General features: G+C 45.1%; 1 protein-coding gene and 1 long non-coding RNA gene across 5 annotated transcripts in view; one reads left to right on the top strand and one right to left on the bottom strand.

The window, feature by feature from the left end:
- LOC141086465 (uncharacterized) overlaps positions 1-27,315 on the bottom strand; it is a 103,553-nt gene that overhangs the window by 14,724 nt on the left and 61,514 nt on the right. The gene's annotated exons all lie outside the window — the stretch shown is intronic.
- PLXDC1 (plexin domain containing 1) overlaps positions 1-27,315 on the top strand; it is a 167,582-nt gene that overhangs the window by 122,264 nt on the left and 18,003 nt on the right. For 2 of the 4 annotated variants that reach the window (XM_073572525.1, XM_073572522.1), the window contains 6 exons: positions 915-1,010; positions 4,826-4,907; positions 10,229-10,289; positions 10,384-10,507; positions 13,949-13,981; positions 20,476-20,633. In XM_073572525.1, the coding sequence (XP_073428626.1) occupies positions 915-1,010; positions 4,826-4,907; positions 10,229-10,289; positions 10,384-10,507; positions 13,949-13,981; positions 20,476-20,633 (554 nt within the window). The remainder of the gene's footprint in view (positions 1-914; positions 1,011-4,825; positions 4,908-10,228; positions 10,290-10,383; positions 10,508-13,948; positions 13,982-20,475; positions 20,634-27,315) is intronic. The other 2 variants (XM_073572523.1, XM_073572524.1) reach the window with 2 other exon arrangements.

The raw sequence follows: 27,315 nt of genomic DNA, 5'->3' as shown, positions 1-27,315 counted from the left end.
CGGTCGAGCATGTGCACTAATTCATGGTGGTCTCAGTAACAGGACTCCCAACAATTAATAAAGCATCTGTCGCTAGGCGATAACCGGGCAAACACTTTCATTTGACTCTGTATATTCTCCATATTAATAAAATAATATTCACCCTGTCAGTTCCTGAGCCTGCTCCATACATGCTGACCCAATATAGGATATACCATTACGTCTTATGTCAGGAAGGGTTTAAGCAAAAGCTGCAACTTGGTTCAATGGAAATTCAACATGTGAAGATTTAAATGAAAGTATGGCATCCATACAGCATTCTAGCTTCCTCAGCATCTTGGTCTCCCACAAAACAACATCCTTATACCTATGCTGGTAAATGTAAAAATAGTCATTAAATAAATAAGGTTTGTTCAACTTAGACAATGGCATCCAAGGAATAGTAATTCTAGTAAATGTAATTAAAAGAGTTTGTCAAAAAGTTTTTGCTGTGTAATCTGAGAGCAGCATAATATAGCGCCTGAGACCCAGACTCCAGCAATAATTTACTAAACTGTTTCAATAAAAGCAGCATTTTATCAGCAGATTATCACCACAGGTCTAGTTCGCTTATGCCTCAGTCAACTGCTCCGTATAACCCCAAACCCATCACTAATTAGCAGCTTTCTATCAATGTACAGAGTACACAGAAAACTTTCAATCAGTGGTGTGAGCAGGGTTGTACACAGCTCAGCATTTGAGCACTGCTAAATCTGCAGAAGAGAAAACATGGATGGTATCAAACTGACCAGAAAAGGACACATCCTTGGGATCAGAGTCTCAGCCACTACATTATGCTGCTCTCAAAGTACATAGCAAAAATTTGGTAACACATTCCCTGAATGAACTTTTGAAAATCACTTCTAAAGACATTTTTGTTTTCTCCTACCATGCAGAATCCCGGAGGCGATCTATCTACGAGTATCATCGGGTACAGGTGGACCTCGATAGGATTAAGAGTCAAACAGTTGTGGAATTCACTCCTCTACCAAGTAATCAAAGACACAACAAATGCCAGCACAGAATGAATCTCATTCTAGTTCTTCATTAAACTGTTTTAAATTTATGAAAATCCGAATGATCACCCAGCAGTACAGCCGTGACTCTGTGAAAATATCACCAGTATTACAAGAATGAAGTGATTAACTAGCATGGGTTTGTAACTAATAAGTCATGTCAGACTAACTTAATTGCCTTCTATGACAGAATCACTGACTGGGCGGATCAGGGACATGCTGTAGATATAGTATATCTTGACTTCAGCAAAGGATTTGACAAAGTATTTCACACAATCCTTATTAAAAAAAATGACTAAGTATGGAATGGACAAGGCAACTGTTAGGAGGATTCATAACTGGCTTAGTGATCAGACACAAAGAGTTGTCGTAAATGCCTGCACATCCAAGTTGGAAGAAAGTCTCAAGTGGGGTACCACAGGGTTCTGTTCTGGGCCCTGTATTGTTCAACATCTTTATCAATGATTTAGAAGGAATTGAAGGTACACTGATTATATTTGCTGATGACACAAAGTTAGGAGGGATGGCTAATACAAGAGAAGAGAGAAAGAGGATTCAAAAAGATGGAGCAGTGGGAAGTAACTAAGAGAATGGTTTTTAACAGGGGAAAATGCAAAGTACTACATCTGGGCAATAAAAATGAAAAAAGCATATACAGCATGGGAGGATTAGGGCTAAGCAACAGCACATGAGAAAAAGACTTGGGTATACTAATAGATCATAAACTTACCGGATTTGGGAATGTTTAGCTTGCAAAAAAGAAGACTGAGAGGAGACTTAATAGTTGTCTCCAAATATCTCAAGGGCTGTCACATTGTAGAAGGATCATCTTTATTCTCATTTGCACAAGGAAAGACTAGAAGCAATGGGATGAAACTGAATGGGAGGAGACACAGATTAGGTATTAGAAAAAACTTTTTGACAGTTAGGGGGATCAATGAGTGGAACAGGCTGCCACGAGAGGTGGCGAGTTCTCCTTCAATGGAAGCCTTCAAACAGAGGCTGGACAGACATCTGTCTGGGATGATTTAGTGAATCCTGCTGTCACGTGGACCCGTCCTGTGTGACGCGACCAGCAGGCCGGTAACTGAAACAACAAGACACGGCACGTGAAACTGTCCTGTGTGACACAGCCCGCAGGCCGGTAACTAAAACAACAAGACATGGGGAAGGGGAAACAGTTACAACGGTGGGCCCTGCGATAGGGAGCGGGGACATGGAGACCTCCTGCACTCCCCTGAGTCAGTGTCCCTCACACTCCTAACGTTCCCTAGGCCGGTTCCGCACCGGGTGCCGATCAGGATACCTGTCACCCTAGCACACCACCCTACACCTATCCCTTGCTAGGGAGCTGGGTGATGCAGGCACTGGCCCCACCGCTGCACTAATACACACCAGGAAAAATACAGACAGGGAAACACCACTTACCTTTGCTCTGTTGCTCTTGCTCCCAGCAAGAGTCCACCACCAGAATGCAGCTTTCCTCCTGAATAGCTGCCACCAAGTTCTGTCAGAGCTGCAAGGAAATTCCCTCTGACTCCTTCCACAACAGGGCTCTGACTGAGCTGCCAGGACCTCTCTCTAGATCCTTCCTCCACCAAAGATGGTTGAAATGAACACTATCACCAACAGTGATTGCAACACCTGAATCTCTTTTATAGGAAGAGCCAGGAATCACACCTGCTTTATATCACATGCACTAAAGAAACCAGAGTGCAATGACGCTCACCACCACCGGGGGCAAACTAGAACAAAAAACACCACTGTGTAATAATCCTAATGGCCACCGGGGGAAAAACCAAACTTAAGCACACAGCTTAAGGAAAAAAAAGGTTACATGCTTTTATCTGTCATGATCCAGCATGGATAATGACACCTGCTTTGAGCAGGGGGATGGACCAGATGACCCAGGAGGTCCCTTCCAACTTTACCATTCTAAGAAAATGTTAGTCTTTTGCCTTTTTCTACCTCATTGCTGGACAATCTCCACTATTTGAAAAGTGAGCACAACTTAGCCAGGAAGAGGCAGGGCCAAGCACGGTCAACTAATTTATCATAATTTATGCCTGAAAAGTGAGATATTACAAAAGAAATGTACTCAAGTCCCTGAAAAGATTACATTATGCGCAGTCGTGCACAGAATTGTGTAGGTGTAGTACACCTCTTAGGGTATGTGCAGATGATCCAGAAGTAGTAGCGCTTTGGACGCAGCACGTTTGCTGTGTCCAAAGCGCTGCTGTCTATTGAACACAGGTTAATCCACATACGTTCACTGAATCGTATGGATTTACCGCATCCAATTACATTCTTCTAAACCCAAAACACTTGGTAATAACAAATAGATTTTATTAGAACACAAAAGACCATGCATTTAAAACATAAGTAAAAAGACATGGCTGTAACCACCCATAATCATCTGCATAATAACATGACACAAAACATAATAGGGTGTCTGAGTATCACAACTATCACAATTATGAATAGAAAACCCCCAACCAATCCCAATATGGCTCATGAGGACATGATCAAGGTACATGGAACTAACATGAAACAATAAAGCCTCAAAAAGACCTGGTATAAAGGACCATGGACCACGATCACAATACGAACCCAATGCAAAGGTACTCAAGGTTCAGGGTAAAGATAGCCCAACTGGAGCTACAATAAACCCCAAATAGAAAATTATAAAGAGAGCTGAGCCCATTCAATACATACGGACCCAATACATGAGAGGGCCAAAGGTAGGGGATAGGTAGAGGGATATTACCAGGGTGGAATCATGTACCGCAGATCAAAAGAGCAGGACCATGGGTGGAAGCCCACAAGTGTGCTAGTAAAATCTATTTATTATTACCAAGTATTTTGGGTTTAGTGTGAGCATTTTGCAGTAGTGCTTTCTCTTCTTTTTTTTGGTTCATGTTACTTCACTACTGATGCTGCACCTCCCTATTCTTGTTAGTTGATTACACATGTTGGTGCGCCTGGTTTTCTTAATTTCCAAATACATTCTTCTGGTGAAATTTGGTGGAGACGCGTCGCATGTCCATCTCCGCGGGTAAGCCGCGGGTGTCTGTGGACGCAATGTGGGCATAGGATTTCTTGGAATACCATTCACTATGCTGTAACATCTGGCCACTGGGGGTTGGATGCTGCACAAGTACTCAGCGTACAACCTACAGCGTTTACTGATCGTCTACGTATACCCTTAATAAATTTGGTGCATCTTACTCTAGCACACTCTTCAAGACTGGAGTGCAAAACACCAGTCTAAATAAAATGTGGCCAAAAGTTGTTGCTTTTATGGTTTAAATAATCTTCAGCAGGAGGCTAAATACAGATAGCAAATAGCAGGCTTTTCCCAGTCAGCACTGCTTCTTTTGCTTCATGGATTAGGTTTAGTAGGTTACATTAGGTGTGAGGGCAGTATTCAGCTTCATACAACACCAGATCAAACTTATAAATAGTGAACAGACTCATACATCATCTTGAAATCATTCTCATACTTGGGGTTAAGCCTCTCAGGAAATTTCCTTACATGGCTAAAAGGAGAGAATTACAATAGAATTACAAAACTATTAGGCACTGCTGGTATGTTTTATAATGTATATTGTTGGCATTTCCCTTTGTTCCTGTATATTTCCTGCCTTTATCATAAAAGTTCAATGCCAAATACAAAACATGAAGTACATGGCATTGTTTCTATAAAAATGAATGACCATGCAGGAAACAAACAGGTGATTTGTTACTTGGTGTAGTTTAATGACAGTAAACTATGCTCTCCTTGAATACAGCATGCCTGCAGTACACAACCTGTGACCAGTGTCTGACCTCTGCTTCTAGCCTCAACTGCAGCTGGTGTCATGTGCTACAAAGGTAAGCCTATATAATTATGTTACCAACAGTGCTGGGGGCTAGGATTAGAGTTTAGGTTAAAGGGATTGTCTGGAACTTTTAAACATTTTCTCCTGGCATCAACATCTTTCCAGTCAGTCACATGATAGCTGCAACCAAGTAATAATAACAATCTTTATTTATATAGCGCCAGCATATTCCGCAGCGCTTTACAGTTTAACAGTTTCAAAACACAAGTCATAAGTAACAACATTAACAATACAATAATTAAAGCAAAATAAGACGAAATAAGACGACCCTGCTCGTGAGAGCTTACAATCTACAATGAGATGAGGGAGATACAAAGTACAGGTGTGTAATTACAATGAAGATCCAGCCATCTTGAGGGAGTGAAGGATGGATGGCGATAGTGAATGGGCTACACACGCACACTTACACATAGAATGACTTTGATTAGTGAACGTGATAGGCCGCTCTGAACAAGTGTTTTGAGGGAGCGCCTAAAACTATGCAAATTGTGGATAGTCCTGATTTCTTGGGGTAGAGCATTCCAGAGGATAGGAGCAGCACGGGAGAAGTCTTGGAGTCGGGAGTGGGAGGTACGGATTACTGCAGAGGTTAGTCGAAAGTCGTTTGCAGAGCGCAGCGGTCGGCTAGGCCGATAGACAGAGATGAGGGAAGAGATGTAAGGGGGTGCCGCACTGTGGAGAGCTTTGTGGGTGAGAACAAGTACTTTGAATTGGATCCTATAATGAATGGGCAGCCAATGTAAGGACTGGCGAAGAGCGGATGCGTCCGAGTACCGATTAGCCAGATGGACGATCCTGGCCGCTGCATTAAGTATGGACTGGAGAGGGGATAGTCGAGTGATGGGGAGGCCAATTAATAGAGCGTTGCAGTAATCCAGGCGGGAGTGGATCAATGCAACAGTGAGGGTTCTTGTTGTTTCCATAGTGAGAAAAGGGCGGATTCTAGAGATGTTCTTTAGGTGTAAGCAGCAAGAGCGGGCAAGAGATTGTATATGGGATGTGAAGGAGAGATTGGTGTCAAACATAACACCCAGACAGCGCGCCTGCTGCCGGGGTGTTATTGTGGTACCACCCACGGAGAGGGAAATGTCAGATTTAGGGAGGTTAGTAGACGGCGGGAGCAGAAGAAGTTCAGTTTTAGAGAGGTTGAGTTTCAGATAGAGAGTGGACATGATATTGGAGACTGCGGACAGTCACTGGCGTTCTGTAGTACAGCGGGGGTAAGGTCGGGGAAGACGTATATAGTTGTGTGTCATCAGCATAAAGATGGTACTGAAAGCCACATCTGCTGATGGTCTGTCCAATTGGGGCCGTGTAGAGAGAGAAAAGACGGGGGCCAAGGACTGAACCCTGAGGTACCCCGACAGCAAGAGGAAGAGGAGATGAAATGGAGCCAGAGAACAAAACACTGAAGGAGCGGTCAGAGAGATAGGAAGAGAACCAGGAGAGTGCAGTGTCCTTAATGCCTAGTGACTGGAGCCTAGAGAGTAGGAGATGGTGGTCAACAGTATCGAAAGCTGCAGATAGGTCAAGAAGAATGAGCAGAGAGTGGTCACCGTTACGTTTTGCTGTCAGAAGGTCATTGGTCACTTTGATGAGTGCAGTTTCCGTCGAATGTAGGGGGCGGAAGCCGGACTGTGAAGGGTCTAGAAGGGTAAGGCGGGAGTAAACTAGGCGTTCCAAAAGTTTAGAGATGAAGGGGAGATTGGAGACTGGTCTGTAGTTCTTTGAGCAGGATGGGTCGAGAGCGGGTTTCTTTAGTAATGGAGTAACAATGGCGTGTTTGAAGGAGGATGGGAAAATGCTCGAGGAGAGGGAGAGATTAAAGATTGTAGTTAGGTGGGTTGTGACGACTGGAGAGAGACTGGAGGAGATGTGAGGGCATGGGGTCAGTAGTGCATGTAGTCAGACGAGAAGAAGAGGAGTCTGGAGACTTCTTCTTCTGTGATGGGATCAAATGTGGAAAGTGAGCCAGGGGAGATGCAGGAAGGGATGGGAGTCACAGCACTTGGTGGTTGGGAGCAGATTTCCTGACGGATATTATCTATTTTTTCTGTAAAGTGGGAGGCCAGGTCATCAGCACAAATGTCTGTGATAGGGGCTTGTGCTTTTGGCCTGAGGAGGGAGTGAAAAGTGTCAAAAAGTTTCTTGGGGTTGTTGGCTAGTGAGGAGATCAGGGTGAAGTAGGTCTGTTTGGCGAGGTGAAGGGCAGCGTTATAGGTTCTTAACATAAATTTGAAGTGGATGAAGTCTTCTGGTGTGCGGGTTTTTCTCCATAGGCGTTCAGCACTTCTAGAGCATCGCTGGAGTTGAGTTTGTGATGTGAGCCAGGGCTGTTTTACTCTGTGTTTGGAGGTTCTTTGGGTGAGGGGAGCTACTTGGTCAAGGGTGCTTCTAAGAGTGTCATTGTAGTGATGAACAGCCAGATTAGGACAGGAAAAAGAGATAGGGGACAGTGATGAGTGTAGGGAATCTGAAAGTGTCTGAGGGTTAATGGCTTGCAGATTTCTGACTGTGTGGTAGGTAGGAGTGAGCTGGGGTGGGCGAGGATTTGAGAGTGTGAAGTAGAGAATGTTGTGGTCAGAGAGTAGAAGCAGTGAGTTATTTAGGTGGGGGATTGAACAGAGCCGACCAGATCAAGGGTGTTACCGTCCTTGTGTGTCTCAGAGGTTGAAAGCTGTGAGAGGCCTAGAGAGGTGGTTAGTGATAGAAGCTGGGATGCAGATGTGGAAGTAGGGCTGTTAATGGGGATGTTGAAGTCTCCCAGGATGAGGGTTGGGAGTTCTGAGGACATGAAGTGCGGCAGCCAGGCTGAAAAGTGGTCAAGGAAGTGGGTGGGTGAGCCTGGGGGCCGGTATATGACCGCTACACTTAGGGAGAGGGGACGGAAGAGCCTGATGGTGTGGACCTCAAAAGAAGGGAATAAGAGTGATGGAACTGGGGGGATGACCTGGAAAGTGCATTGTGGGGACAGGAGTATGCCGACTCCACCACCATGTCTGTTTGTGGGTCTCGGGGAGTGAGAGAATTGTAAGCCACCGTAAGAAATGGCAGCAGGAGAGACAGCGTCAGAATCCTGAATCCAAGTTTCAGTGAGGGCCAACAGATTAAGAAAGTTGTTCAGAAAGTAGTTGTGTAGGAAAGGAAGCTTGTTACAAGCAGACCGTGGATTCCATAGGGCACAATTAAAAGATGGAGATGAGGGAGTGCAAGTAATATTAATAAGATTATTATGGTTTCGATATGAGGTAGGGTAGGGGTTGAGGTTGGGGGATGGTGGACCAGGGTTGGGGGAGATGTCCCCTGAAATCAGTAGGAGTAGGAAGATAAAGAGCAAATAGTAGTTGGAATTGTAAGTAGTTTTTTTCTGCGATGTGTTTGGGCAAGATGGGCTGAGGTTTCTCAGGAAGGTGAGGAGTGCATGGGAGCTGTACATGGGAAAGGGAAGTATAGAGGGGCTGATGTGTACGAGTCGTGATGGAGGGCGGATAGGGTTGTGAATGTGGATGGCAAGGGAACACAGGAGGATAAAAATAATGCACATGGTTAAAGGGGAGAGCAAAGTGTGGGTTACCTGACCCCTGCCCTGACTAACTGCCATGTATAACTGCCGTTTTGCTGGATGCTTAGCTTCTGTGATGCTTTGTTTATGGGATGCTTGCGTGCTGCACCCCACACTTGCGTGCTTCCCCTTAGGAACTACTAAATATATAGGCCACACTACAGGGTCAGGAGAAAGGGATTGTGGGAGCTGGTTGGGTATAATTTGGCAGCTGGGGCCAGCAGACCAGGGGATGGTTAGATGATCAAAGGCACTAGACCAAGATGTGTCAATATGCTATAGCACCTTCCACCTGATAAGATCTAGGAAGGCCCCAGTAACAGATCTAAAGCAGTAAGTATTACATACAGTGCAACAAATGAATTATACCAAAGCTTTAGCAAGCACATTAAAATATGCAGCAAAATGGTAAAGCAGCAGACGTATGGTAACAACCGCAGTAACAACCGCAGATGAGCTGCAGCTTTCGCATTGTGTCTGAGCTGGCTTATTTCGCTAGTAAGCAATGTGAACACTGCAGTCAGTCATCAGCTTCCAAGTGGTAGCAATGGTCACATGAAACCCCACCACATGTGGATGCTTAGAGACTGGCGGGCAGCACAGGAGCTGGTGTGGAGGAGTCCTGCCTTTGTAATAAATGAATATCCTTTTTTTTTTTTCCTTTCTCCACACCTTGAGCTCATTTAGAAAATATTTGAAAGTGGTAGACAATCCCTTTATGTTTAATAAAACAGACTCAATTATTATATTTGTTTAAAGAGTTCTAAAAGAATGTAATAAACTGGCCTCGTCACATAATTCAAATGACAACAAGTCCAGTCACGTGTCACAAAAAGGCTGAAGTCTGAAGAGACAGAGCTGTCGGAACAGTGTGTGACAAGAGTACAAAAAAGTCTCTTCCCCGGCAGACTGAGCACAAAGGATTTTTTTTCCCTAGCCTCAGTCCTCTATGCTCAGTCAGCTAAAAAGATTTTTTTCTTGTCCTGTCACAGCCCTCCTCCACTATGCACACTTACTATGCAGCTCCTCTATCAGTTGAGACACGTCTCAGAAATTGTGTTTCTTCAGACTGCAGTATGCCCTGAGAAGTGACTAGAATGACCTGCTGTTTGAATTTCATGACAGGGGGCATTTTAAGATACCCATACACATTAGATGCTGCCAAATTAGGCCAGTCTTCTGATATATATGAGGTTGTCCCAAATCTTCCCCAACAATAGATGGACAACTACTTATTCCCTTCTCCTATTAAGAACACATGCACACATCGTTGAGCGCGAATGTACAGTGGGTACGGGAAGCATTCAGACCCCTTTAAATTTTTCACTCTTTGTTTCATTGCAGCCATTTGGCAAATTCAAAAAAGTTTTTCTTTTCTCATTAATGTACACTCTGCACCACATGTTTACTGAAAAAAAACAGAAATGTAGAAATGTTTGCAAATTTAATAAAAAAGAAAAAAACTGAAATATCACATGGTCATAAGTATGCAGACCCTTTGCTCAGTATTGAGTAGAAGCCCTCTTTTGAGCTTGTACAGCCATGAGTCTTCTTGGGAATGATGCAACAAGTTTTTCACATCTGGATTTGGGGATACTCTGCCATTCTTCCTTGCAGAACATTTTAAGTGTGCCAAAACATTTATTTATTGGGGTGATCAATTTGAAAGTAGACATAACAGCACAGGCACCATATGCATATATACAGTTACGGTATTTAATGCAGATTATTTTCTGTGTAATGACATGTAGATGTTCCAGTGGCATTGACCGTTATCGACAGGACTGGATGACATATGGATGTGAGAAAGAGGTCCGTATTATTTAGTCTCAGAGTAATTGAAATAATCTATTATATAAACCTAATTGTATAAAGTATTTTTTCTCCTCATTACTATACCTTGAAGGCATCACGCATATCATGTGAGGATTATATGGATTTTTACACCCCAGCTGACACTACAATCCAAACCACCTCCCTTACAATGAACTTATCCACAACAACAGCCTCCATAGACCTCACTACAGAAGGTAATGAATGAATTAGTATCTATTCGAGCTGGTTTATGAGGTGAATACTGCACAATTATTACATGTTATGTCCGCAAGGCATAAGAAAAAGTATTGATTTTATTAGCTTTATGGGCTCATCACTCTAGAGTATATAAACAGAGTTGAGGAAAACTGCAAATAGATTTGATTAAAGGGAATGTGTCATTCACTTAACTCAACCCAAGAGTACAGGCCCCAACCACGGAGCTCCGAGCTGACGAACTGGCCAATTACTTAAAAGAAAAAATTGACCAGATCCGACAGGAAATTATCTCCCAATCACCTCATACCATGCACTGTCCTCCCTCCCCCACTGCATCTAGCTCGCTCTCCGATTTTGAACCAGTCACAGAAGAAGTAGTAAGCAGGCTCCTTGCATCTTCTCGCCCAACCACTTGCATCAGTGACCCATTTCCGTCACATCTCCTCCAGTCCCTTTCCCCTGCTGTCACCACTCACCTAACTAAAATATTTAACCTCTCTCTCTTCTGGTATCTTTCCCTCCTCATTTAAGCAAGCCATCATACATCCACTACTTAAAAAACCATCCCTCGACCAAAACTGTGCCGCTAACTATAGACCTGTCTCTAATTCTTCCCTTCATCTCTAAACTCCTGGAACGCCTGGTCCACTCTCGTCTTATCCGCTATCTCTCTGTTAACTCTCTTCTCGACCCTCTCCAATCCGGCTTCCGCTCCTTACACTCTACTGAAACTGCCCTCACTAAAGTCTCTAATCTACTAACAGCTAAATCTAATGGTCATTACTCCATGCTAATTCTCTTGGATCTCTCTGCAGCATTCAACACTGTGGATCATCAGATCCTCCTCACTATGCTCCGTTCCATTGGTCTCAAGGACACCGTTCTCTCCTGGTTCTCCTCCTATCTCTCTGACCTCTCCTTTACTGTATCTTTTGCCGGTTCCTCCTCCTCTCACCTTCCCCTTACTGTTGGGGTTCCTCAAGGATCAGTCCTAGGCCCCCTCCTCTTCTCCTTGTACACTGACCCTATTGGTCAAACAATCAGTAGATTTGGTTTCCAGTACCATCTCTATGCTGATGACACCCAATTATACGCTTCTTCTCCTGACATCACGCCAGCCTTTCTAGAAAACACCGGCGATTGTCTAAACGCTGTGTCTAACCTCATGTCCTCACTATATCTGAAACTGTACCTGTCAAAGACTGAACTCCTTGTGTTTCCTCCCTCTACTAATGTTCCTATACCCGACATTGCCATTTCTGTGTGTGGCTCCACTATCACTCCCCAGCAACATGCCCGCTGTTTTGGGGTCATACTTGATTCCGAGCTTTCCTTTGCCCCCCACATTCGATCACTGGCTCGCTCTTGTCATCTGCACCTCAAAAACATTTCTAGAATTTGACCTTTTCTTACTTTTGAGTCTGCAAAAACTCTTACTGTTTCTCTTATTCATTCTCGCCTCGACTATTGTAACTCTCTTCTAATCGGTCTCCCTCTTACCAAACTCTCCCCTCTCCAGTCTGTCTTGAATGCTGCAGCCAGGATCATATTCCTCACCAATCGTTACACCGATGCCTCTACCTTGTGCCATTCATTACACTGGCTACCCATCCACTCCAGAATTCAGTATAAACTTATTACCCTCACCCACAAGCCCTCCCTGACTCAGCACCACCCTACATCTCCTTCCTTGTTTCAGTATACCACCCAACCCATGCCCTCCGTTCTGCTGATGACCTGAGGCTAGCATCCTCAATAATTAGAACCTCCCACTCCTGTCTCCAAGACTTTACACGTGCTGCGCCAATTCTTTGGAATGCACTTCCCAGGTCAATACGATTAGTCCCCAATCCCCACAATTTTAAGCGTGCCCTGAAAACGCATTTATTCAGACTGGCTTATCGCCTCAACATATTAACCTAATCTATCCCTGTGTGGCACAGCCAAAAGTTTTACCATAACCAGGTTCCCCGCATCATGTTCCCACATGCTTTATGCATCCATTAGCCCTCTGTGTCTGTACTGATACACACTTAACATTATGGCTGGTCCATACAATCAGGGCAACTGTTACCACCCACCTTTCGTGTCTCCCTTTTTTTCCTCATAGATTGTAAGCTTGCGAGCAGGGCCCTCATTCCTCTTGGTATTTGTTATAATCTATGTGATTACTGTTATGCTGTAATGTATATTGTCTGTACAAATCCCCTCCGAAATGTAAAGAGCTGCGGAATATGTCGGCGCTATAGAAATAAAATTTATTATTATTTATTATTATTCACTTCATGCTGCGCAAATCACGAGGAGCATGAATTAGAGCCTAGCTGCCCGACTGCAGCCAGGTGTGCTTTTTTCTCAGCCAGTTTTGCCTCATAGCTGAATTACTGTTCTTTCCCAATGTCCACACCTAGGATAAACTTGTCATTCAAGTGGATAAGTACAAGAAGCCGGCTGGTGGCGGTGGCAGACTAGTCTCTTACTGTGGTCCCCGGCTGGATCTTAAAACTATGTGTTCTTTGAAATGCCAGAATGTGTCAGAGGAAAACATACCTGTCTGCAATCGGGCAGCCAGGATCTAATTAATGCTGCCTATTGTTTGCGCAGCATGAATCAACTGCTAGATTAACTTTAACTTCAATTGGAGTTATGGCACCGTCACACTTAGCGATGTACCAGCGATCCCGACCAGCGATATGACGCGGTCAGGATCGCTGGTACATCGCTAAGTGGTCGCTAGTGAGCTGCCACATAGGCAGATCTCACTAGCGACATCGCTGGGGACGGGGGTCGCTTCTTACCTGTCACACCAGGCGATCCTGCGTCCTCCCGCCTGGCTCCACGCGTCGCTCGTCCTCACAGCAGGAAGCGCCGCAGGAAGCTGACGACGAGAAACAGTCCTGAACGTTCTCGCGCGATCAGCGATAACCAGCGGGGGGAGCCGGTCGTAGGTAAGTATCAGACACAGAGATATCGCTAGCAATATCGCTGCTACGTCACTAGTTATAGCGATATTGCTAGCGATATCTCTTAGTGTGACATGCCCTTTATAGAAAAAGTGTAGAACAGCACAGAGCCCTGCCTACGGTGGCCAGCGAAGAAGGATAGATTTTTCCATCTGCCGCCATACCTTGCATGTTACATATTCATTTTATTCATTTGTTTTAACTTCTACATTTTTTAAAGGCGGCAATGTCAACTAAATGTACAATTCTATTCTTTTGTTTTCTATTTTTCTTTCACATTACCCATCCCCCACATTTCCTGTTAAAGGTTATATCCATGGCAGCGTGTCAGTCATTATCTGATGATTGATACCTGACATATGATGTAAGAGTATGTCATACGTCACAAAAAAGTTTTATTTTGTAATTTTAATAATCAAAAACAAAACCACAACATTTTTACCCTATTCTTTAATATGCTATTTTGTTTTCAAGTAGATGACACAAAAAAGGAGCATGAGGGAAACGGTAAGTAAATGGATATGTGGATCGTTCATCTATTATTAAATGAATAACACTTAAAGAGGACGTCCACAATTAATATATTGATGTCTTATAAATATGTTAGGTCATCCATGTAAAGTCAGTGGGGCCCGACACTTGCACCGATCAGCTGTCACTATCTTCAGCAGGAGCCAGGTGTAAACTGTGGCCAGAGTAGAAAACCACACCCCATACACTGTTTAGTGACTGCTGCTACATACTGCACATCATATCCTGCTCTCTTGAATAGGAGCTGATCTACAGTATTGATAACCTAATAAATCTCATAGTCCTTTTTTAGAAAGGCAAAGTCACTTCAATACTGAGCTCAACATATTCCACAAGAAGGTATATCATGAGGAAAAAAGTGAAAATAAGAGAAAATATTGATTGCTAAAAAATGATTCTTTATTAAATATTATTAAAAAGAGAACTTAAAAAGACAGGGCAAAAGGCCTCCAAAAAAGCGGGATAGGCTGCGGCAAAACAGTATACAATGATGTAAAAAAATAATACACACACAATAATAACCCTGTAGATTTAAATATAAATACAAAAATGGTTCTTGCATGCAAAAGTAATAATAATAATTCCTGCCAGAGTCCGTGCACCAATGTAGATGACAATGAACACATTGCTTGTTACTACTAGGTTTTGCAAAAAAGGCAATATTGCACGTTGCCCCTGTGGCTGTGGAAAAAGTAGATATAAATTAGATGTAAATATAAAGAGGTATTGACATGCAAATTAATCACTGCAGGGTTCAACATGCCTCAGTAGACAAAAGCCAGTTTGTTACTTCTGAGTATCTACAAAGGAAACAGTATTGCACATTGCCCGTGTGACTATTAGCGTCCCGAGTGTGCTAAAGGGTTAATGAGTAAAGTGTGCCAGGGAGCTGCACAGAGTATAATAGAAATAAAGTGTCTGGTATAAACCAGGGACTGGTTGTTAGTACTTGAGCTAGAAGAATGTGCCGGATTCGGTGCAGCGTCCACCGGTAACAGCTGAGGGAATGCCGCAGGTGTCTCCCCCCGCCAGACGAGCGCTGTTTCGCTATGTAGCTTCTTCCAGGGGCGTGGAGATAAGGAGGTGTCAGCCGGGTATTTGTAGTGAGGTGCGAGAAGCCGGGGAGGAGTGTGGAGGAACTTCCATTGGTCTGTTGTAGCGCACGTCAGAAATTCCCGCCTCCTTTTGCTAAGGGGACAGTTGAGCTCTGTGGCACGCAGGTGAAATACACAGCGTGTCACTGTTCAGAGCACTTCCGGTGGTCCCTAGGAGGATACAGGGCTAACGCGTGCGCATTAGACACTTGGAAATGTGAACATGGACAGGACTGGGTATGGTGGAGAAACCGAAAAAAAAAATGTGATTGAATGTGAGCAGGGGATGTATGAAGCGAGGGCTGTGTGTGAATGTGAAATGGGGGAAAGAAACAAAAAGTGAACGTGAAAAGCTTGTTGGGGATAGTGTATACATAAAAGGAGGACGTGTTGCTGCACAGTGGTTTAAAGGGCATGTAATGAATAATCAATTGCCAGCATAATAAATGAGAGGGAGAGTGGAGGCATATCATGAGGTGCATAAATTGCATAAATAAACACAAGGCAATGATGAACATATACAAGTATGCAGGGTGTAGTGAAAAAAGGGGGAATGTATATAAATACAGAATTGTGTGTATCCAGTACACTGAAAAAGGGGTGCATGGATAAGATGAAAAGAGGAACAAGCAAAAAATTACACAAAAAGTGCACATAAGGAAGTCCATATTATTACTTCCACAGTCGGTTGTTATTGCCCATTTTTCTTTATCACTTACTCCCAGAGAGTATTCTTCTCCTGAGATGATAGCTTTTAGTAAGGTGGATGAAAAACACCGTCAGGAGGCAACATACGAACAGAGCGCCTTAAAATTAAATAAAAAATTGAATGAGTAGGACCCTAAAATTATTGAATAAAGCAAAGAGGAGGAAAAATGGAAAAATAATAAGAAGACATTAAAAAAAAACATAAAAAGACACCTTAAAAAACTCCGCACCCAGAAGTGCTATGTATTAAAGGAATTATAAAAAGGAATTAAAACCAAAATTCTCATTGAGGCCATGTGGAGTGATGGTGCCTAAGCGGTAGATCCACTTGCTTTCCAGCTGGGCTAGGGATTTGCCCAAGTCACCGCCACGTATTCCCAGGTTAATTTGATCAATGCCTTTGAAAACAAGATTTTTGGAATCCGAATTATGGTGGCTTTTGAAATGACGGAGCAAGGTTTTCAGGAGAGAATAATCATCTATTGATTTGGCTTTCTCAATGTCCCGAATATGTTCTTTTACCCTGATTTTTAGCTCCCGAGTGGTTAGGCCGATATAAATTAAATTACAGGAGCAGGTGGCATGGTATATGACACCTAGGGATGCGCAGGTGAGATGTTTCCTGATTTCAAAATTTTTTGATCCATCGGCATTAGAAAAGGTGTGTGATTTTTTCAAATTGGCACAGGCTTTGCAAAAGCAGCATGGGAAAAAGCCATTTGATAAAGGTTGCTTGAGGCTTGATGGATGGGGGTCATAGTGACTATGAACTAAAATGTCTCCCAAGTTGCGGCTTCTTCTGGCTACAACGGAAGGACCAGAGGGAAGACTGGATCCGTTAATAAAATATTCCAATGTTTTTGTAATAATTTTTTAATCTCATCCCACTGATGCCTTGTGTTTGTAGATAAATTCCATTGTTGAAAAAGCTTTTGAATCACACTTCCATCTTACATCCAGGACACAACAACAGCCTTACAAAAACTAAACCATGTATACCTCGAAGAACACATGATAATGGTAACTGCTGATGTTGAGGCATTGTATACCTCCATCAGGCATGAGGATGGCATTAAAGCTGTGTACTGGTTTCTTAGAAACAGTAATATTGAACTGGACATGATTGAATTGATTTTATGCCTCCTTGATTTTGTGCTCAATCATAATGTTTTTACATTTGACAAACAAATTTATCTACAAACACAAAGCACCGCAATGGGGGCTTCCTGTGCCCCATCATACGCTGACCTCTTCTTACGGGCATGGGAAAGGGACATTTTCCAAAGTGATTGGATTCCTGGAATACATAATGTACAAGGGTGGATGAGGTACATCGATGATGTATGGTTCATATGGGAAGAAACAGCTGACACCCTCCATACCTTAATGAGCAAATTAAATTAAAACAGTCTTAACATCAAATTAACATATAAATTTGGCAGAGAATTGGATTGTATAGACCTAAAACTGGGAGTGTCCGCTGATGGAATGATTAATACAAATCTTTACAGGAAACCCGAAGCCACCAATTCCCTACTACATGACACATCATCCCATCCACCTGCAACAATCAGGGGCATACTAACCGGTCAATTCCTAAGAGCCAAACGTATCTGCTCCAAACCATCAGATTTTGAGGAACAAGCTGTGGATCTTACAAAAAGATTCTTAAACCGAGGTTATAGTAAAAGGAGCATAAAACACGGATACAGTCGGGCAAAACAAATATCTATGGAACATTTACTCTATTCCGTTTCCAAAAATTTCAATATAAATGATAATCAAGTGAGATCCATCTCCACCTTTAACACAGTGGGATTAGATTAAAAAATTATTACAAAAACATTGGAATATTTTATTAACGGATCCAGTCTTGCGTAAAATCCTTCCCTCTGGTCCTTCCGTTGTAGCCAGAAAAAGCCGCAACTTGGGGGACATTTTAGTTCATAGACACTATGACCCCCATCCATCAAGCCTCAAGCAACCTTTATCAAATGACTTTTTCCCGTGCGGCTTTTGCAAAGCCTGTGCCAATATGAAAAAAATCACACACCTTTTCTAATGCCGATGGATCAAAAAATTTTGAAATCAGGAAACATCTCACCTGCGCATCCCTAGGTGTCATATACCATATGCCACCTGCTCCTGTAATTTAATTCATATCAGCCTAACCGCTCGGGAGCTAAAAATCAGGGTAAGAGAACATATTCGGGACATTGAGAAAGTCAAATCAATAGATGATTATTCTCTCCTGAAAACCTTGCCCCGTCACTTCAAAAGCCACCATAATTCGGATCCCAAAAATCTTGTTTTCAAAGGCATTGATCAAATTAACCTGGGAATACGTGGCGGTGACTTGGGCAAATCCCTAGCCCAGCTGGAAAGCAAGTGGATCTACAGCTTAGGCACCATCACTCCACATGGCCTCAATGAGAATTTTGGTTTTAACTACTTCTTATAATTCCGTTAATACATAGCACTTCTGGGTGCGGAGTTTTTAAGGTGTCTTTTTAAATGTCTTCTTATTTTTTTTCCCTTTTTCCTCCTCTTTGCTTTATTCAATAATTTTTAGGGTCCTACTCATTCAATTTTTTATTTATTTAATTTTAAGGCGCTCTGTTCGTATGTTGCCTCCTGACGGTGTTTTTCATCCACCTTACTAAAAGCTATCATCTCAGGAGAAGAATACTCTCCGGGAGTAAGTGATAAAGAAAAATGGGCAATAACAACCGACTGTGGAAGTAATAATATGGACTTCCTTATGTGCACTTTTTGTGTAATTTTTTGCTTGTTCCTCTTTTCATCTTATCCATGCACCCCTTTTTCAGTGTACTGGATACACACAATTCTGTATTTATATACATTCCCCCTTTTTTCACTACACCCTGCATACTTGTATATGTTCATCATTGCCTTGTGTTTATTTATGCAATTTATGCACCTCATGATATGCCTCCACTCTCCCTCTCATTTATTATGCTGGCAATTGATTATTCATTACATGCCCTTTAAACCACTGTGCAGCAACACGTCCTCCTTTTATGTATACACTATCCCCAACAAGCTTTTCACGTTCACTTTTTGTTTCTTTCCCCCATTTCACATTCACACACAGCCCTCGCTTCATACATCCCCTGCTCACATTCAATCACTTTTTTTTTTTTCTTCTTTCGGTTTCTCCACCATACCCAGTCCTGTCTATGTTCACATTTCCAAGTGTCTAATGCGCACGCGTTAGCCCTGTATCCTCCTAGGGACCACCGGAAGTGCTCTGAACAGTGACACGCTGTGTATTTCACCTGCGTGCCACAGAGCTCAACTGCGGAAGTCTCCTTAGCAAAAGGTGGGACTTTCTGACGTGCGCTACAACAGACCAATGGAAGTTCCTCCACACTCCTCCCCGGCTTCTCGCACCTCACTACAAATACCCGGCTGACACCTCCTTATCTCCACGCCCCTGGAAGAAGCTACATAGCGAAACGGCGCTCGTCGGGCGGTGGGATACTCCTGCGGCATTCCCTCAGCTGTTACCGGTGGACGCTGCACCGAATCCGGCACATTCTTCTAGCTCAGATACTAACAACCAGTCCCGGGTTTATACCAGGCATTTTATTTCTATTATACTCTGTGCAGCTCCCTGGCACACTTTACTCATTAACCCTTTAGCACACTCAGGACGCTAATAGTCACATGGGCAATGTGCAATACTGTTTCCTTTGCAGATACTCAGCAGTAACAAACAATGGCTTTTGTCTACTGAGGCATGTTGAACCCTGCAGTGATTAATTTGCATGTCAATACCTCTTTATATTTACATCTACTTTTTCTACAACCACACGGGCAACGTGCAATATTGTCTTTTTTGCAAAACCTAGTAGTAACAAGCAATGTGTTCATTGTTATCTACTAAGGTGGACTGACTGTGGCAGGAATTATTATTATTACTTTTGCATGCAAGAACCATTTTTGTATTTATATTTAAATCTACAGGGTTATTATTGTGTGTATTATTATTTTTTTTACATCATTGTATACTGTTTTGCCGCAGCCTATCCCCCTTTTTTGGAGGCCTTTTGCCCTGTCTTTTTAAGTTCTCTTTTAAATAATATTTAATAAAGAATCATTTTTTAGCAATCAATATTTTCTCTTATTTTCACTTTTTTTCCACATGATACACCTTCTTGTGGAATATGTTGAGCTCAGTATTGATAACCTGCCCGAAAGAGTGTAAAACTCCTTTAAAGGGAATGTATGAGCTGGTTTTAGCTATGTAATCTGAAGATAGAATGATTTGAGGTTAAAACACAGATTTCAGCGATGCCTCTTCTATCAAGCTCGAGCTTTTTCTGGCTTACAATGACTGTTTTAGCACTAGTAGCTTATAATTGCTGTAACTAACTGGTCATGTGAGCCCTGGTCCTACACGCCCCCTCCTGTGATAGGCAGCTCACTGTCTATGGACTTTATACACCAGGGTTAGCTTCCTCGTCTCTGCTTCAAGATAAATCTAAAAACTCTGTTTGTATCACAGTGGATGCACCCAGTAATCTGAATCCAACAATGTATTATTTAGCTTATCTTTGTCTACATCAGGCTGCTCTCAGAGGAGGTAGCAAAAACCTGCTGACAGGTTCCCTTTAACTAAATGTATATAATTTACTCTTTCAGAACCACTTGAGGAGGTTCCAAAGAAAAGTGCATCCCATGTGCATTCTGGCACAATTGTGGGTATAATACTGGCTATGCTGCTGATCACTGTCATAATCCTGACTGTCATCTATATAAACCATCATAAAGGAAAACAAGGGAGACACTGTTGTATAGAGGTGAGGGTGAAAATTGTTTGCACGGTGCCAAATCTCAAACACATTTGTTATAAGGGTGTAAAAAAACGTTTGAGATAGATGCATAGATATAAATATTTTATATATTTTCTCTAAAATACACGCAATGCTACAAAAGTTGATCAAATGATTGATGAAGTGATCTGAAAGTGAATACTTATTTGCGGGCTTAAAGGGGTTTTCCAAGCTCATACATTTATGTAGTCTCTCTATGTGACTGTCAATTGCCGAATACTGACAGTATACAGCAGGGGTTGGGAACCCTTTTTCTGCCAAGGGCCATTTGGAAATTTCTGCCATCAAACAGGTGCTGCACAATATTATCAACTTGAAAATTACCGTACTACAGTATATTTGGTCAAACCATTAATTAATTTGCCCTAATGTGGTGACTGAAGATGCTTCTCTTTGGTGTTGCTGTGATATTGAGAGCATGTTGCTCCTCAGAACTGCTTTTCCAGGTTTGCATCGGTCTGGAGCACAGTTAACTCTTTGTGATAATAAGTTTTGTAAAGCATATATGTCACATAGGAGACTGGGACTGCTGTGTATACATCACAGGAGACGCTGGGACTGCACTATATACATCACAGGAGATGCTGGGACTGCAGTATATACATCACAGGAGACGGTGGGGGCATATACATCACATGAGACACTGGGGTTATATACATATAGGCATCATTGGGGTGGGCTGGGGGGCATAGACATTACTGGGGTGGGCAGAGACATCACTGGGGTGGGCATAGACATCACTGGGGTGGGCTGGGGGTGGCATAGACATCACTGGGGAGGGCTAGGGGGGCATAGATATCACTGGGGAGGGCTGGGGGGCATAGACATCACTGGGGAGGGCTGGGGGGGCATAGACATCACTAGGGAGGGCTGGGGGGGCATAGACATCACTAGGGAGGGCTGGGGGGGCATAGACATCACTAGGGAGGGCTGGGGGGGCATAGACATCACTAGGGAGGGCTGGGGGGGCATAGAAATCACTAAAGAGGGCTGGGGGGGCATAGACATCACTGGGGAGGGCTGGGGGGCATAGACATCACTGGGGAGGGCATAGACATACTGGGGAGGGCTGGGGGGCACAGACATCACTGGGGTGGGCTGGGGGGCATAGACATCACTGGGAGGGGCATAGACATCACTGGGGTGGGCTGAGGGGGAATAGACATCACTGGGGAGGGCTGGGGGGGCAAAGGCATCACTGAGGAGGGCTGGGGGGGCCAGATGCATCACTGGGGAGGGCTGGGGGGGGGGGCAGAGGCATCACTGGAAAGGGATGGTGGTATAGATATCACTGGGAGCATAGATATCACACTGTTCCAGCCAGCGTGAACATGTAATCCTTCAATGCATGTGCCGTAGCATGCGCAGTGAAAGTGAGGGTTTAAAAGGCTGACAGCCGTCAAAGCGTGGCTGTCAGCTCGAGCACTGTGGTCCCCAGGAATCTATAGAGGGGCCGCAGATAAGGTAATCTAAACCTGGTGTGTAAGCGGAAAATGTGCGTGTGAGCGGAGGATGTGCACGTGAGCGGAGGACGAGCGCGTGAGCGGAGGACGAACGCGTGAGCAGAGCACGTGCGCGGAGGACGTGCGCAGGTGTCTGCGTGTGTGTGTGGGTGTGTACCCATGCGATGAACAGTCCATAGTGATTGTACTTAGGCATTGTCTGAAGGGACTACTACCAGGGGTGGATTAAGGGTAGCCAGGGCCCGGGGCAGTTCAGACTCTGTGGGCCCCCCTCGTCACGTGACGGGGGTCACGAATCGTAGAGCCACACTCTACATAGAGAATAATGGAGCCTCCAGCACCGACCTCCACCCGCAGAGCCGCACTCCACATAGAGAATAATGGAGCCTCCAGCACCGACCTCCACCCGCAGAGCCGCACTCCACATAGAGAATAATGGGGCCTCCAGCACCGACCTCCACCCGCAGAGCCGCACTCCACATAGAGAATAATGGAGCCTCCAGCACCGACCTCCACCCGCAGAGCCACACTCTACATAGAGAATAATGGGGCCTCCAGCACCGACCTCCACCCGCAGAGCCGCACTCTACATAGAGAATAATGGGGCCTCCAGCACCGACCTCCACCCGCAGAGCCGCACTCCACATAGAGAATAATGGAGCCTCCAGCACCGACCTCCACCCGCACTCCACATAGAGAATAATGGGGCCTCCAGCACCGACCTCCACCCGCACTCCACATAGAGAATAATGGAGCCTCCAGCACCAACCTCCACCCGCACTCCACATACAGAATGGAGCCTCCAGCACCGACCTCCACCCGCAGAGCCACACTCCACATAGAGAATAATGGAGCCTCCAGCACCTACCTCCACCCGCACTCCACATAGAGGATAATGGGGCCTCCAGCACCGACCTCCACCCACAGAGCCGCACTCCACATAGAGAATAATGGAGCCTCCAGCACCGACCTCCACCCGCACTCCACATAGAGAATAATGGGGCCTCCAGCACCGACCTCCACCCGCACTCCACATAGAGAATAATGGAGCCTCCAGCACCGACCTCCACCCGCAGAGCCGCACTCCACATAGAGAATAATGGGGCCTCCAGCACCTACCTCCACCCGCAGAGCCGCACTCTACATAGAGAATAATGGAGCCTCCAGCACCGACCTCCACCTGCAGAGCCGCACTCCACATAGAGAATAATGGGGCCTCCATCACCTACCTCCACCCGCAGAGCCACACTCCACATAGAGAATAATGGAGCCTCCAGCACCGACCTCCACCCGCAGAGCCGCACTCCACATAGAGAATAATGGAGCCTCCAGCACTGACCTCCACCCGCAGAGCCACACTCCATATAGAGAATAATGGGGCCTCCAGCACCGACCTCCACCCGCAGAGCCGCACTCCACATAGAGAATAATGGAGCCTCCAGCACTGACCTCCACCCGCAGAGCCACACTCCACATAGAGAATAATGGGGCCTCCAGCACCGACCTCCACCCGCAGAGCCACACTCCACATAGAGAATAATGGGGCCTTCAGCACCGACCTCCACCCGCAGAGCCGCACTCCACATAGAGAATAATGCAGCCTCCAGCACCGACCTCCACCCGCACTCCACATAGAGAATAATGGGGCCTCCAGCACCGACCTCCACCCGCAGAGCCACACTCTACATAGAGAATAATGGGGCCTCCAGCACCGACCTCCACCCGCAGAGCCACACTCCACATAGAGAATAATGGGGCCTCCAGCACCGACCTCCACCCGCAGAGCCACACTCCACATAGAGAATAATGGAGCCTCCAGCACCGACCTCCTCCCGCAGAGCCACACTCCACATAGAGAATAATGGAGCCTCCAGCACTGACCTCCACCCGCAGAGCCGCACTCCACATAGAGAATAATGGAGCCTCCAGCACCGACCTCCACCCGCAGAGCCGCACTCCACATAGAGAATAATGGAGCCTCCAGCACCGACCTCCACCCACAGAGCCGCACTCCACATAGAGAATAATGGGGCCTCCAGCACCGACCTCCACCCACAGAGCCGCACTCCACATAGAGAATAATGGAGCCTCCAGCACCGACCTCCACCTGCAGAGCCGCACTCCACAGAGAATAATGGAGCCTCCAGCACCGACCTCCACCCGCAGAGCCGCACTCCACATAGAGAATAATGGAGCCTCCAGCACCGACCTCCACCCGCAGAGCCACACTCCACATAGAGAATAATGGGGCCTCCAGCACCGACCTCCACCCGCAGAGCCGCACTCCACATACATGGCTGCTCTCAGTGCTCTGTGCTATGCGCACAGGACCTGTGATGAGGTCACAGGAGGGGAGGAGACAGGGGTCACATGATCGCAGGCCCTGACACCTTACCTCCTGTGATCTCATCACAAGCCTTTGCACGCTACCAGCAGCATCAGCGTTCACGCTACTTGTAGATGCTGCTGGTAGCAGAGCACATAATGCCGCCCCCACGGTCACTCACTTTTAGGTGGGGAGAAGATGGAGTGCCATTGCAGCAGCCAGCAGGAATGTGGTGGGGGCCCCCTTAGAAGCTCTTGTGGTGGGGGCCCCGGGGCTGAAGCCCCGCCTGCCCTGCCTATAATCCGGCCCTGCGCGGTGGCGGATTATAATGGGGCAATTTACTGGCCTGGGCTGTGGGCCCCTTAACCCCACTGGGCCCGGGGCAACTGCCCAAATTGACCTCATTATAATCCGCCACTGACTACTACTCCCATCTGGCTATGTCTGCTGTCACGTATAACAGACAGCAGGAGCCGATAATGGGAGAATAGTCTCATCATCCGGCGCCTGAGCTCAATTATAAAAAAAAAAATCAAAACATTGACATAATCACATACATATTCACATACAATAAACATACTCATCGAACACCTAATCACCGAAGCCAGCGTCCCCTGCAAGCAATTAAAAATAATACACCACCATATACTCCCTGTCCGGTGTAGTCCATTTAATACCGAGTGTCCCACATCGATGTCACCAGGCCGCCGGCGATACACTGACAGGAAGTACTCGCTCCCGCAGTGTATCACTGAGTCGCCGTGAGCGTTCACCAGAGTACTTCAGCTGATCAGCTCCGGTGCTCTCACTTACGGACACGATAGTATTATATGTTGGTTTATTATTTTATTTTTGTTGCAGGAGATGAGGGCGTCGAGGATTAGGCGTTCAGTAAGTATGGTTAATTAAGATTCAATAAAGGAGTCTGTGTAATTATTTAAAATAAAGGACTTTATTCTGACTGTGTCTTTATTTACCATGTAACTATAGGATTAGTAATGGATAGGTGTCTTATTGGTGCCTCTCCATTGCTATCTTGTGTGCTTGATGTCACCTGACAATACAAAGCCCCACAAATATGAACTCCACTTGCCACCGCTACAGGGCAAGTAGGAAGAGGGAAGCTAAGTGCCAAAATTGGCTCATCTATAAGATGCACCATTTCTGGGGTGGCTGAGAGCTGCTGTTTTTTTAGCCTGGCCTAGGGGGTGCCAATATACATGGCCACTTCCTAGGCTATTAATATCAGCCCACAGCTGTATGCCTAGCCTTTGCTGGTGCGACTTTATAGGGGGGCCACATATCGATTTTTTTCTGTGCGTTCGTGTGTGTGTCTTTATTTAACTCTTTATGTACCGTTTTATTAATGAGGTTATCTGGCTGACACCTGTTAATTACTAAACCTCGGGCTCGGTATTACATAAAATTATATATATATATATATATATATATATATATATATATATATATATATATATACACACACACACACACACACACACACACATACATATACAGTGTGTATATACATATATTGTGTAGTAACCTCTGTGTCCGCTAGGGGGAGCTGTGTGGATGTCCCAAGAGAGAGGATGAGTGGCAGAATCCTCAAGGACGGTAATGTATCTCAAAGTGGGTGGCTTTGAGATGGAGACTTATGTACTGTATGTGTGATCAGCAAGGGCATTGCTGAGGTGCTGCGTTAATATGTGAGGGAGAAGTCTCCAGGTAACTAGAGAGATGGGCGGGTCTGGTTACCTACAAACCCACCCAGGGGTGGGTCTGAAAACGCCTGTAGTAAAAGGCTATGTGAGTGTGTGAAGGACCTGTGATGAGGTCATAGTCATGTCACCCGGTGGGCGTGGCTATATACCATATAATGTGGCCAGGGTAGGTCACATGTGGTGAATGCTGGGACCTGGTTGGTCCAGTGTGGAAGGCCCTGTCAGAGAGATGGGGGCGTCTTCCTGACAGCAGGGAACGCTGTGTTGAATGGCTGCACGTGCCTGATAGTTCCCTGGAGGGAATGGACGTCTGCAGTATGCTAAAGGAACCTTGAGTGACCCTGACGTGGGTGAGATAACGGAGGCTAGAAAGCCTGTGTAAGTTTAACCTGTGTGACTACAAGATAACCAGAGTGAAACTCTATGGACGCTATGCTGTATATGAAGTTTATATTGCTGCTATGGGTTTATGCTGCTGAATAAACCGCATGGACTATGTTATGGTTGATGAAAACCTGGTGCCGGATGTGTTTTGTTTGCTGGATCCCCTAACTTAGATGACAGCGCTACCTCACAATATGTATGTGTATCTATCTATCTATATATATAGTGGTGCTGTAACCTCTGTTAAAGCTAGGGGGCGCTGTATATGCTACTCAGAATATGCATGTGGGCATGTGTCTGAACGCCCAGGATAAAGCCTGTATGTGTCTGGCTGACCATGTGATCCATACCTCACTTGTGGGTGTGGTCACGTACCATATAGTGACTGAGGTCGGGTCACATGGGGTTGTGTGTGTTTGATCCTGAGTGGTCAGAGTGCAAGGTCCCAGAAGGCCTGGGTGTGTTGGAAGTGTCTGGGACTGAACTTCCCGGAAGAGCACATGGAAAGGCCCGGACCTGGTAGAGTCTGTGATGGCTCTGTGTAGGGAAGCTACTGCCCGGCTGCAGGTCTGCAACTGTAGACGGCCTAGTGAGCAAGTCACTGTCTGGAACAGTGATCCCAGTGCGGCCGCTTCCCCGATAACCCGTGAGGGATAAACCGTGATTAACTCTGACCGGGGACAGTAAGAGACTTTGTATGCTTTATGTGGTAAAGCTGCATGTTTAACGGACGTTGTACTGGAAGCTGCATG

Source organism: Dendrobates tinctorius, unplaced genomic scaffold (genome assembly GCF_039654945.1).
Source record: "Dendrobates tinctorius isolate UK_male_01 unplaced genomic scaffold, ASM3965494v1 ptg000032l, whole genome shotgun sequence".
NCBI classification, from domain to species: Eukaryota; Metazoa; Chordata; class Amphibia; order Anura; family Dendrobatidae; genus Dendrobates; species Dendrobates tinctorius.
This window is presented reverse-complemented; position numbering and strand designations above follow the sequence as displayed.